This window comes from Falco peregrinus, chromosome 1 (assembly GCF_023634155.1).
Source record: "Falco peregrinus isolate bFalPer1 chromosome 1, bFalPer1.pri, whole genome shotgun sequence".
Taxonomy (NCBI): Eukaryota; Metazoa; Chordata; class Aves; order Falconiformes; family Falconidae; genus Falco; species Falco peregrinus.
The window spans coordinates 5774317-5787028 of NC_073721.1; the positions used below are offsets into that span (position 1 = coordinate 5774317).

A 12712-nucleotide genomic window follows, 5' to 3' on the forward strand; every position below is an offset into this window, starting at 1 on the left:
ATCTATGGTAAGTTGTGCATTTAGATTTTGCCTCAAGTTTCACAAATACGTTAAATTCTTAGGAGAACCCAACACACCTCTGGATTAATGCTCAACTAAATGATATAAGAAAATCTGAAGTTGACTGACATACACTATGCAGATTATGTTTTTAGGACTTCAGGGGTATGGAGTAGAATCACCAGGTTGTCAGAAATAAGCACTCAGCACACCTAAACTACTGATTTTTATACAAGACTTCTACTATTTATGATGAAATATGTAAAAAATAAGGGCAATGAGGGCTGTTACATGGCCCACTGCACCAAATTAGAAGCTAGATCCACTCAGCTCTAATGATACTGGCACTGGGAAAGGAATAGAAAGAGAGATGAAACTATGTATTAAAGCATTTTTTTTAAGTCTGTAATAAAATGCTCATAAGTAAATGACAATTTGAATATTGCCGATTTTCCAGACTTACAATGCTTGGTTGTGGATAACTTTAAAATACTGAAAGTACATTCCTTCCTGGTAAATTAAAAAATACATATTGTTACATTTAACATTGCTTTAACTTTGTTGCCTTTTGTATAAACAATGCCACTGGTGATGATTAACTAAGGTAGCAGTCTATTCCACTTCAAAGTATACATTTGTTACTTTTATTTGCAAGAACACAAATCCCTGTTTAGTGATTAGTCTATACATTTGTATGGAAATACACGTACCAGAGATGCTCAGTCAAGTCTACCCTCCCTTCGTCTCTAATTTTCAACCTCTTCTGCTCCTTAAAGGAACTTAAAAGTAGACAAGAGACTTGCTACCATCAGGTGCATCTTTATATTTCCATTCCTTAATAAAGATGAAAGTGGTAGGACTTTCCTGCTCAGCTTTTTAAAAGCAGAAAACCTGCTTCATCCAAGAGGTGAAAAGCCAAGTCTCGAACATGCGTGAATAAACCTTTATTCGAAACGATTTACGCAGGCGCAATTTGTTTTCGGACGAGCCAAGGACCAGATAGTGGGCTGAGAGCAGGGCCTCGACGCGGCCCGCCCACTGCTGCGTTCCCGCCCTTTTGCCTCAGAGAGCGGCGGCCGGCTCGCCCACTGCTGCGTTCCCGCCCTTTTACCTCAGAGGGCGGCGGCCGGCCCGCCCACTGCTGCGTTCCCGCCCTTTTACCTCAGAGGGCGGCGGCCGGCCCGCCCACTGCTGCGTTCCCGCCCTTTTGCCTCAGAGAGCGGCAGCCGGCCCGCCCTGAGGAAGTGGCCCTGGCCGCCTGGGCAGGGAACTGCCGCCCTGTCAGGCACCGCGGGCTCTGCTGGTCTCACGTCCCGGCAGCGACCTCCACGGGGCGGCCGCAGCAGCAGCAGCGCCTGCTGCGGAGGGGAGGGGAGCGGGCCGTGCCGTGCCGTGCCGGCCCCGGGCCCGCCCCGTGGGTTTGGCCCTCTCGAGCCGCCGTCGCAACCGGTAGCCGGCGTCTTGGCGCCCTCGGTGCCTCCTGCGGGGCTGGGCTGCCGGGGCGGCGGCCTCCCGGGGCGCCGGCCTGCCGCGCCTCTTCCGCGGTGGCTCGTGAGGGCCCAGGGCGCCGACCAGCGATGTCGGAGGCGGGTGGAAGCGGTGATCTCTCCTCGCGGAGCTCGGGCGCGGGCTGCGACCGCCTCTCGTTGCCGTCCACTTCGCGCAACGGTGCCGTGCCCCAGCGCAAACAGCAGCGGCTGTCGGGCCGGCACCGCCCGCAGGCCTCCGGGGAGGAGGGCAGGGAACCCGAGGTGGCGGAAGACGAGCCCGGGCAGCCGGGCAGCGCCGAGGGCGCCGGCGATGAACGCAGGAGGAGGATGATCCGGAACCAGTACCGGGAGCTCATCTACAGCGTGCAGCGTAAGCCCGGGGTGCAGCTCCCTTCAGGGGCGATGCAGCATGCTGTGGGGGCCGGCTTTGTCTGGGGGCCAAGAGTGGGTGCTGTGGCGGTCGTTTAGGTGCTAGGCTGGTAACCTGGCCGTGTTGGGTGAGGAACTCCTAAAGCTTTCGTGGGAACTCCAAGTTCCTTGGACTGTGTTGAATTTTTGGGCCAGTAGTTAGGTCGCAATTTGTTTTCCGGGAAGTATTTGCATGCCCAGGGGCAGCAAGGCTATGAGGGATTTACCCATATGTAGCATATATAATCGCATTGATGCAGCGGAGCAGTGTCAGCCTTGGAGATACACTGAAAGCCTTTAAATTTTGCTGCATGGTGTTTGAGCTTTCATTTCAAACTGCAGGTACCAGTATCTGCCCGGACCAGAAAGTTATTCTTAGGCTTTACAGCAAGTGCTAATGGATTTTTAGCACTTCTCTAGATGGGTGTGTCAGTACTTTTCCTTTGTATGTTTGGAGTGTGCTGCCTTTCTTATGAAAGCGTAACAATGGTTAGTTGAGTAAGCACTGCCAAGTTCAGCAGCATGTTGTTTTCTGCATGTTTGCTAAATTTGTAGGGTTTTCTTTACGAGAGAATACAATGCAGTTTATGGGTGATGCAGACTGTGTTTATGCAGAACTACAGTGGTGTGTTAGTGCATAGAGTATGGTATATGACCTTACAAGTGGTGCTGAACTGAACATCTGAAAGCCTTGTTATGTACGCTGTTGCATGTAACTGACATGGTGATCTTTGGAAAGCAAACATGCATGCTTGGTGGGGGCTCATTTGTTTCTTTCATGGAAGTCTTTAATAACTTGTAAGATGAATAACATGCAGAAAACCATGGTATCTGGTAGCTGCTCTGACACAGATAGAGATGCTTTACTGGAACCAAGAGGAATCTGGGATATGCTAGCATAAGTTTGAGCATATAAATCTTATTCCATTGAAGTAAATGGAAAATGATGAGTTTAAACTGAGTTCATGCATAAGCATTAATAAAAATAGAGCCTACATAATCTTGCAATTAATGTACTATAACTATATTGGGTATTTTTGTGTGTGCGATGGGCTATGAACCAGCCAGTTTTGATTAAGGTGTAAGTATGTATTTCTCGATGCTTCTGTATTTAAGTAATTCAGCATTGCATTTGTGTCCCTTCCCAGAAAATCGTGAGGATATGCTGAGTTCAAAAAGCAACAGACTGACAGAAGCTTTGGAAGAAGCCAATAAACTGTTTAGTGCAGGTAAAACAAATTCTGTGGTCCTCATTAGAGGTCTTTGCTTGAAAGCTGGCCAAGAGTGAGGCGATAATGCCTTATAAACAAAAAAAGGACAAGAGAATAAAGTTGTTCCAAGTACTTTGTCAGAATTATTAAAGTATAACTTGAAATAGATATGTTTAGTTGAAGAGGAATTGTTTGAATAAGTTGATATGAGACATGAAGTATCATTAGTGTTTGTTTGCACTTAGAAATACTCCTTGCTTTATCCTGACTAGAACAATATATGTAAGTACTACATATAAAAGATATCAGTGTAGAGAGGTTGATTTCTCTTGGAGCGGTGGAAAATATATCAATGAAATACACATTTTATTGGTTAAGATAACATGTTACTTTTCCATGCTTGCCTTTGCAAGTGTCATCCTCTCCTTTTTGCTCCATTTTTTTTTTTAATGAAAATATTGTAAGGATTATGTAAGAGTGTCTTAGGGGTCATTGCAATAATATGAGCTACGAAGCTTTATACCAAGGATAGTCTGTATGCTAAATTTTTAATACATAATTAATAAATAGAGTAAATTTTAAATACATAAAATCTTTTCTGTAACAGTTTCCTGTGCACGAGAGGCTGCGCTGGATGCCCAATTTCTTGTCTTAGCATCAAATCTAGGAAAGGAGAAGGCCAGTGAGTTGCACTTTGGGATGACGGCATTTGATTCACTAGCATTTGCGGAAGACTTGGTAAGTTCCAGGCTCTGAATTTATCAACAATTTTGCTGGAGGTTTGCCCTATTTGTTACAGAATCAGAGAAAAAAAAATATTATCAGCCAACACATAACAGTTCTGAAGGAATTTTAAAATTTTCCTATTGATTTCTGTGATTAACTTTCTGGTTAATGTTGTTAATAGTTTTAAACTATGTATTAAGCATTTTCAGTATGCGTAGGGGAAAATCTAACTTAAAATGCAGACATCTTGCCCATTGTGTTGTGTTGCTGATGCTTTTATCACTGTTCAGTTGGTTCATGCTCTTAAGGTAGTCTTGTGCACTTTTTTTATACTCGCTGTTTTGTAGTTTCCCAAAAGCTAAGTAGTTTCTTTATCCTGTCTGCAGTTTTATATGTTTTTGGATTCTTAAGGCATGGTGTCACTGACATGCAATGGGAGCTTGGATCACTTGTGTGTCTTCAGACTTGACAAGTTTTGTGTCTCTATTGTGACTGGGTGGAAGAGTCAGTTCAGAACAGCTTTGAAGCAGACTCCCTGCCAAAAATTTTCTCTGATGTTACAGCAGATTAGTAAGGAGTCTTTGGTCAAGTCTAGAGCTCTGCAATATAAAAACAACATCCAGTTCAGTTGCCTTATTGAAGTTTTTCCAGGGGAAGTCAGGATTGGTGGATTTGGAGTTGGGCCAAATAAGTTGTGTTTTGGTATTTGAGGAGCTGGGTTTCCTGGAAAAGTGTGTGTGCGTGTGGTGTTCAGAAACTGTGAGACATCTTAGTTTTATAGTGCAATTTAAGTAATGCTTTGCTACTTCATACATCCTTGAAATTCTCTTGGAATGCAGGCAGTTTTATTTACCTATAGCTCTTTATTTCATTGTTTGCTGAACACAGCAAGTCTGTATGTGAGTGTTCTTCTGTTTGCACAGTATCTTCAGGAAAGTCAAGGTTCTTATGCAGTGATATTAAATATTAATCTTGCAGGATAAACACCATAATACTGTATTTCATCATTAATGTAGCTACTAGTATTTCTTTTAAGTGAATTTTCATTGCAGCTTTTTCCTTTTGTAGCTAACCTTCATGGGTATAAACCGCATAGAAAAAGAAGAGAATGATGGTGATTCTGATTGTGAGGACATTTCAGGTGGCTATTTAGCTTGTAATGCCTGGCATAAACTGGGAGCAGAAGCAGAACAGTACTTTAGAAGAGCACCTTCTTTTCACTATATGTAAGTTTATTTAAGAAATTGTATTTACTGCAGCAAAAGCTAGTGGTCTTAATGGATTCTTATTTTTAATGCCCTGGGCTTCAGTAGAGTTTAATCTTAGGTCGCAGATTGTCATGTCAACAAGAACTTTTGTGTGGTGTTTATTATTATGGTACAGTGAACTACTTGTCTCCAAAATATTTTATAATATTTCTCTCTTTGATTTTGAATTGGCTTGGCTACAATCTGCAGCCAGAATTATGGATAGAGATTTTTTTCTCTTTTCCAGACAGTTATGGAAGGTCAGTCCATCAGGGTCTATGTCTTTTACATGATGACTCTATTATCATGAAAAGACCCAACAATTCTTGTATGTCTGTGTTAATGGGTTGCCTTTTACAGTGTTGTTTTCTGACTCTGCCTTCAGAAGAAATTGCCTGATTTCTGGCAAGTGGCCTTATGCAGAATCAGCATCATCTCTCCTTATGCCTAGGCAACCCACTTAGTAGGAGCCTTTTTATTTGCTATCAAATGACCCTTGGTCACCTGGCTTATAGACAACACTCCAATTTAAATCTCTCAAAGTCAGCCTACAATAGCAGGATCTACTTCAATTTAATTATCAACAGTAGAGCTGATAGAATATTATTCAGTTGTCTATGCTTTTAAACTGGTTCCACCCCTAAATGCATATCACTGTAATTTTAAGAAAGCTCCTGACTATAGTAATTTCATCATTTTTGATGATGATATCATGTTGGATAGCAGATATTTAATGCTGGATAGCTAACTGAGATATTTCAAACTTCTGTTTGCACTTTCAAGCTGTAAGCTCTAAACAATAAGTATATTTTCTGATTACTTTTATGATCTTAAGATAAAACTGGCTGCAAGAAAGACTTCGCATTAGTTGCATTTTGACATCTTAAGTAATGATGAGCTTCTTTTGATGGAGGATATGTGAATATTTGCAAAGCATTAATTTTAAATAATAAAGTGTAGTTCTCAGTTTAGGAAAAGACCTACTTATTTTTGACTCCACCTATGATTATCTGAGGCCTGAGTTTTGTTTTTTCCCCAAGATAAGGCCATGACTTCTGAAATTGAGCAGTTGCAACTCATCCAAGGTAGGGAAAAATGTGCTGCAGAATTTTTGGGTACCTGCTGAACTAACTTGGATTGAATCTCAATTCACCCTCTCTCCTTTAGGCATCTAACTTGGTGGAGATCCAAGGCAAGGCAAGTTAGGAGCCTGGGTTCCTTGTATAGTCAATGAAGAGAGGTGAGCACTTCAAGAAAGTGCCTAAATCTAGCACGTATATTACATTCACATTGTTTAGTGAGAAATGTTGGATCTCTTTTTAGTGTACTGAATTGATAGGCTGTGTTTTAAAAATTTGTGGATTATTTTTTAAAAGAGCTTACTGCAAACCTGAGCTTATAGAAACTAAACAATAGATGAAAAAGAGGTAAATATTGTACAGAGAGAGTTTTCAGACAGAAAAATTCGTAATAAATTCAAAGAGAGATATTGGAGGATATGAACCATATTCTTTGTTTCACTTCTTCACTAAAGAGAAGTAGATTTAAAGTTTTCGGTTTGAAAGAAATAAAATCACTTGGATTAATTGCATCAAATTTTATACATCTGTTGATAATTCTGGTATGAGGCTGCCAACTTATATTGGGAGCAACTTTTGGGGATGGTTGTTTACAGAAGTCTCTAAATGTGATGAGGCTTTATTTTTAGCTATCAGTCATTTCTTTATACTTTATCAGGCGATCAACTGCTCAGTATATAGATTTCTTAGCATATAATGTAAAATGTATTTCCACATATGTGTTCTCTTTATTTTGATTAGGTTGGGATCTTTCAAGTCTGATCCTCCTGTACCAAGGCAACGGATTGAGAGGCAGAAAAAGACTACTGGAGGAGAAGAGAAACGGGCAATGCCTGCTCAGGTTTGTAGAAGTGGTATCTTGATTAATTATTTGTTACGGTGTAATTACTGCAATTGACTTCTGACTTTTTCTGTTTGTGTTGTTTTGGGTTTTGTAGTTACGAACTGTGTAGTACTAAAGGATTCAGACTTCATTATCAGGCTTCTTGATTTATATGGAGTGCAGTTTCTCACCGAGTGGAAGGAGATAGGATTTACAGACTGATGGGTTTTTTCCAAGTTCAAATTAGCTCATTTGTTCTGATGTCATTGTTTTGAAAGGAAACTAAAACCCCCACTTCTCTACATTAGCATGTTTTCAACCTTTATTTGAAGAGTGTTTAACAGTGTGTGGCATTTGCACAGAAATGTGGTTAACAGCATCAAACTAATGAGCTCTTCCCTGTTTCCGTTTCCTTATGTTCTCTGTCTTACTCTGGCAGAAAGGCAAAAGCCCGAGAACACTTACAGGGAAGCTTACATTTGAAACTTTGAACGAATAAGCCACATTGTTACGGGGAACCTCTGGCAGATAATGCCAGGACATAAGGCAAAATGTTGAGTATGCCTTTTTAAATACATCCTACTTCATAATAATCCAAATAGTGATAGAAATTATTCTGATAAAATTTGTACTGGGGGGAAGAGGAGCTGGAGGGTTTGCCAGAGTTGTTTCCAGAAGTGACTGCTCTTTGTGGTTTGCTTAGGTCAACACCAGCACACGTGTTAATCTGTGTTAGATACATCATTACGTGTGAAAGTTCCTGTAGTTTGCTTTATTGTAAGGTGGTCAAAGGGGAAGTGTTAGCTAACAGGAATAGCAAACGGATTCCTGAAGATTGTACTTGAAAACTGAACTGATTATAGTACTTGAAGGATGATTGGAGTACCCTGCTTTGCAGGCAATGAACAAATCTGTAAAATGGCAATAGTTGTGTCCTTTGACCATGTCAAACTTCATGCCATGATGTTTCTTACGTGTCAACTTAGGTGTCTTTTCTGGAAAAAAGTTAAAGATCTTAATAACCCGCCCTTCTATGCTTGTAAGTTAACTTCTTCAGTAAACTCATAGACTGTACCACTAGGGGTAACCCAGTTCCACAGAACTATTGGAAGGTAAGCATAGACCTGTAAATAGGCCCAAACCACGCAAACTGTGGCCTTTCAGTTTCATATTGTAAGGTGGGAATTCATTCCTAAAGCACTTTGGAAGTTGTCTAATGCTTACATAAGTGTGTCTGTAACTATGCATGTGTGGCATAGAGGACAAAATTATCTTTTGTGTTATGTCTTAAAACAGTGGTTAGTTGAGGTGAAACTGTTTCTTTTTTCCAGTTAAAAAAAATGGAGGAGTCTCATCAGGAAGCTACAGAAAAAGAAGTAGAGAGGATCTTGGGATTATTGCAAACTCATTTTAAAAATGATCGTAAGTATGATTCAACTAAGCTTTTAAAGCATTAATTTGAGAAGATAAATACTGTTAATATTCTACAGTTAAGAGTGGTTAAACTACAAAATTAGGTGGAGTTTGCAAGTAAAAATCCTTACGTTAAGGGATATACGCTGACTGTATTTTTTAATGAACACTGGTCAGTTGCTGTTTGATTGCAAAATAAATTTAAATCCTACTCTCCCTCTTACTACAGCATGCCATTTTTTAGAAGGCAATAAATAGTCGTAATGTATGTATATGTGTGTGGCAAAAGGTGGAAGGAAATATGCTCTAGACATTTTGTTTGTGTAGGCAACTAGGAATTCAACAATGTAACTTAGTTGACATAAACATTGTTAGCTTTTAAAAGGAGTTAAGTGTTTGTTTACGTAACTGGCACTGTGAATACCACCTGTGTTTTTTTTTTTTTTTAACAAACCCATTTCTGCTTCTCTAGCTGATACGCCCATTTCCTTCTTTGATCTTGTGATTGATCCAAAATCATTTCCACGCACTGTGGAAAACATCTTTCATGTGTCCTTCATTATAAGGGTAAGGCATGACATGTTCTTGAAATCTTATTTTAGATACTGGAATTATCTAGAAATATGGATTCGTTGTTTTTATGGCTTTAATATTGACAGATTAGGATTCAAATGTTAGGAATCCTAATTTGTTTTCAACACACAGTGTATGATAATTTGGTAATTGAATAGAAAAGAGTTGACAGACTAATCTTTTTAAATAAGATTTTTCTACTACAATCAATTTACCAACAAAACAATAGTGAAACTTTTGTTGTTAATACACTTTTTGAAAAGGGATTCTAGCTTACATTTTAGTGTAGAAGAGTGCTCACAGAGTACTGAAGAGTTACTGAGGTTGTAGGAAAGTGTGTCAGTGCAGTGTTTTATGTTCTTGTTGAGTCTGTAGATTTGCATATCCAGCTATACATAGTTGGTCTGATAAGTAAAATGAATTTGGGAAAACAGAAAAACTTACTGATATATTTTGACTAAACTTAGGTTTGTAGCGAAGAGTGATGTGATTATGAAGGGTTAACTCAAGTATACTTAATGAATAATAATGATTTTTTAATAAAACAATTTTTTTATAATCCAGCAGTTGCCAACTGTCCTGTATCAGCTGCATGCTTTATGAATAAGTGCAATATATAAATAATTTTTCTGATTTGGTATGCCAATTAAGATTCTTTATCAATATATGTACCTGTTTATGATTATCTAATATATTATGTTAAAAATAGGAAATCTCAGTGCACTGTCCTAATTAGATGGCTCTAATTTCTGAAACTTTAAATCCTATTGTCTTTTAGGATGGTTTTGCAAGATTAAAGTTGGATGACGATAAATTACCAATAATAGGTAAGATCTAATTTTAAAAGACTGTGATTGTTTTTTGTTACAACATTGGAAAGTAGCTACATCTTAAGTGTTCACAAAGTTCAAGGTATGTTTTTAGCTGCAAGAGTAGAGATTTGGGGATATGCAGTGAATGTATTTGAAGGTGTGAAGAGGTGTATGAGAGGAACTGAAAGGATGGACTTTCTTTAAATATCAAAATATAGGAAAAGGCCATTATGCTGATCTATAAAAATTAATTCTATTGATAGAAATAAAAGGTTATTACCCTTCCTTTTATGGGATATTTTTGCTAATAAGAATATGAACATTGTTATGCTTTGCTGAGAAAAGATATTTTTGTGTGTAAGAAGTCTCCTTTGTCTGAGTTGGGGAGTGCTGCAACTTCAAAACGGTTGAAAAGGAGATGTGTATATATATGTATATAATATGAGGTCTTCCCGCAGAATGTCAATGGAATTAAGACTTTGGTGAGATTCCATGAAAGATTAAATACTTCGGTCTTCCTGGGACTCTGAGAAATGTTAGTTCATATATTTTTAGGAGGAAGACTAAAGAAGTTTCTTTAATACATGGTACAGGCTATTGATAGAAACTAACTTAGTGGAGCATATACAATTTATTTGCCTTTTGTGAAACATTTGTGTTCCTGGAGGAAAGTGACTTTACAGGTGTAAAGGTTATGAAAATGCTGTGTTTTGAACAGAGCCGTCAAAAGACAGTGAGCGAAGGGAGGGTGATGGTGGTGCTGGAAAACGGAACCAGGTTGTCATATCTCTGAACCATCAAGAATGGAAGGTATAATACTTCAATTTTTTTTCCCCTTAAGTGTAAGAACACATCAGGGAGCTATGTTGTTATGTACTCCGATGAGGATAGGTGTTCCTGTATATATCATCACTACATTTAATTTTATGGGTTCCAGAACAATCACAAATCTGTGCTTTTAACTGCAAGAAAACTGAGAATTGGGATAGCAATTTTATCTTTGATCCTTGAAGCCTGTTCAGTTTCAGTGCTTTTAAGTTGGGCAGTGATTTGCCTTTACTGTTTTATATGAGCGCTGCATAAATATGGATTCTGTTTCTGCCCTTATATATGATACTTGCTTCTAGAGGGGAAGTTCTCCATACAGTTTCCTCGCTGTTTGTGATAAAATCTTACACAAAAAGTAGTTTTTAGCACAAGAAACTCTCCTCCTTTGTCCCTTGCTTAGAATGTGCAGAAGAAACTTGGTAATTTGAAATAGTGCTTTAGTATGAGAGACTTTGACTACTACCTGGTGGTAACTGCAGTTAAATTGAAATAGTTCAGCTCCTGTAACTTGCGTACTCACTCCTGTCATTTCTCACCAGGAAATTGTAGAAACGTATGAAATAACAGAACCCATGATTAGCTCTCCTCTTAAAAATGAAGATGATATGGACACAGCTTAATTCAAGTAAGTTCTTCTAATAAATCAAACAAAATAAGTATACAGTGTCTGACTTCTTTATGCATGTGAAAGAACTGCAGGGAAACTACCTGTGACTTAAAAAAATGTAGAAAAACTATAAGCAGGTAATTGTGTAATGTCTGAAGCGTTTCTGAATTCTTGATCTCCATGGAATGAAACGTATGCAGCGATTAACTGAAAAAAAAACACTTTATTTTTACATTTGATGGTCAGTTAAGTGATATGCTTCAGTTAATTTTTGGAACTTTATACTTGAACATGGAATGCGATGCTATGTGGAGTCATAGCTTAGTTTTTGTACTATTTAACCTACTGACAGCCAGTGTTGTTAATGGAGTAATCTGAAGAAGGGCGTAGGGAAGCAGGAAGGGGAGACAGCCTGGTTCCCTCTAAAAGCCTTTCAACAACAGGATTCAGTTCTTGTATTGTAACACTTCTTTGGTAAGTTCCACATCTTAATTTCTTAATTGCCTTTTCTTGTTTTCTTTCCCCTAGGTGCCTTAAAGAAAATATGTTAGTGTTTCATTCAGAGAAGTTTTTATATGTATATGTTGTAAAATTAAATTTATTTTTATGGGAACATTTTGAGCTGTGTTGTTTATACCCATCACAGGGTTATTACCATATACTTTCTATTTATTATGGCTTAGTTTACTACTTTATGTGAAGTTTACTGACACTTCAAAGCTTTCACGAAAAGGAAATGCTATCCCCCTTCTTTCATCCCGTCTCTCCCCAACAGCAGCCTGCAGGTGGAATTTCAATGGTTGTCACGGCAGAGATGTTTAGTCTTGTTACCTAGATGATCTTGGGTGCTGCGGGACAAATGGATGCTGTCTTTCTGTTCTTTTCTGGAAATAAAAGGCTTGAGTTTGGCGATTTGGTCGCGGTTACTGATGGTAACTCCTCCTTTTGCTCCTCGGAGGACCACTGTCTCTGGAGGTTTTTTTAGGATTTCTTCCTTCCTTTTAACACTGGGTAGGATTTCTGATTCAAGCAGCTGAGGTAGCAGGTATCCGCCGTTAGGGCATGTTTCTGGGGGGTGACAAAACGTGCCCGGGCTCTGAGGGTTTGTGGCAACACTGTGACCATCTTCGGTCACCAGCAACAGAACTGCGGGCTGTGCGTTCCTGCAAATCCGGCAGGCGGGCGGCGGCCTCGGCCGGGGGACAGGCGGCACCGCGGGGGGCGGCGGCCTCCCCCCCTGCTCGGTCCCGGCGGGGCGCTGCAGCGCAGGGAGGCGGCGGCGAGCGGGGCCGCCGGGCGCGATGCCTGCCGCCGTGGTGGAGTACAAGGGCTGGAAGGAGGGCTACCGCTGCGGTTACTGCGCCTCGGAGCGCGGCAAGGTCTCCGCCGGTAAGCGGGAGGCGGCGAGGCGGGCCGCGCCCCTGCGGCGGCAGCCGCGCCCGGGAGCGGGGCAGCGCGGCCGCCCTCACTAAAGATGGGGGAGCTCGCCGGGGCG

At 40.2% G+C, this 12712-nt stretch overlaps 2 protein-coding genes across 5 annotated transcripts in view; both read left to right on the forward strand.

Annotated features, from left to right (window-relative positions):
- Nucleotides 1–1205: 1205 nt before the first annotated feature.
- Nucleotides 1206–12194, forward strand: NSMCE4A (NSE4 homolog A, SMC5-SMC6 complex component). Of its 3 annotated transcripts, none has more exons than XM_055798245.1 (11): nucleotides 1206–1860; nucleotides 3047–3127; nucleotides 3717–3847; nucleotides 4904–5061; nucleotides 6903–7002; nucleotides 8316–8406; nucleotides 8870–8964; nucleotides 9749–9797; nucleotides 10501–10592; nucleotides 11150–11235; nucleotides 11746–12194. In XM_055798245.1, exons 1-10 carry the CDS (start codon nucleotides 1578–1580, stop codon nucleotides 11228–11230), a joined length of 1161 nt encoding a protein of 386 aa, XP_055654220.1. In that variant the 5' UTR covers nucleotides 1206–1577; the 3' UTR covers nucleotides 11231–11235; nucleotides 11746–12194. The 3 variants fall into 3 exon arrangements, with proteins under 3 accessions (XP_055654220.1, XP_055654228.1, XP_005243583.2); XM_055798253.1 differs by lacking the exon at nucleotides 11746–12194 and adding an exon at nucleotides 11570–11739; XM_005243526.3 differs by lacking the exon at nucleotides 11746–12194 and having other exon boundaries at nucleotides 1207–1860; nucleotides 11150–11267.
- Nucleotides 12195–12349: 155 nt separating this feature from the next.
- ATE1 (arginyltransferase 1) overlaps nucleotides 12350–12712 on the forward strand; it is an 86919-nt gene continuing 86556 nt past the window's right edge. Inside the window, exon 1 of one of the 2 annotated variants that reach the window (XM_055798229.1) lies at nucleotides 12350–12606. In XM_055798229.1, the coding sequence (XP_055654204.1) occupies nucleotides 12519–12606 (88 nt within the window). In that variant the 5' untranslated portion in view covers nucleotides 12350–12518. The remainder of the gene's footprint in view (nucleotides 12607–12712) is intronic. The other variant, XM_055798196.1, reaches the window with a different exon arrangement.

What these genes read in the sequence shown, in the direction of transcription:
- NSMCE4A (XM_055798245.1), top strand. Translation starts at nt 1,578, where the DNA reads ATGTCGGAGGCGGGTGGAAGCGGTGATCTCTCCTCGCGGAGCTCGGGC. An exon ending in AACTCATTTTAAAAATGATC is followed by an intron (nt 8,407 to 8,869) that starts GTAAGTATGATT and finishes CTGCTTCTCTAG; the next exon opens with CTGATACGCCCATTTCCTTC. An exon ending in TGAACCATCAAGAATGGAAG is followed by an intron (nt 10,593 to 11,149) that starts GTATAATACTTC and finishes ATTTCTCACCAG; the next exon opens with GAAATTGTAGAAACGTATGA.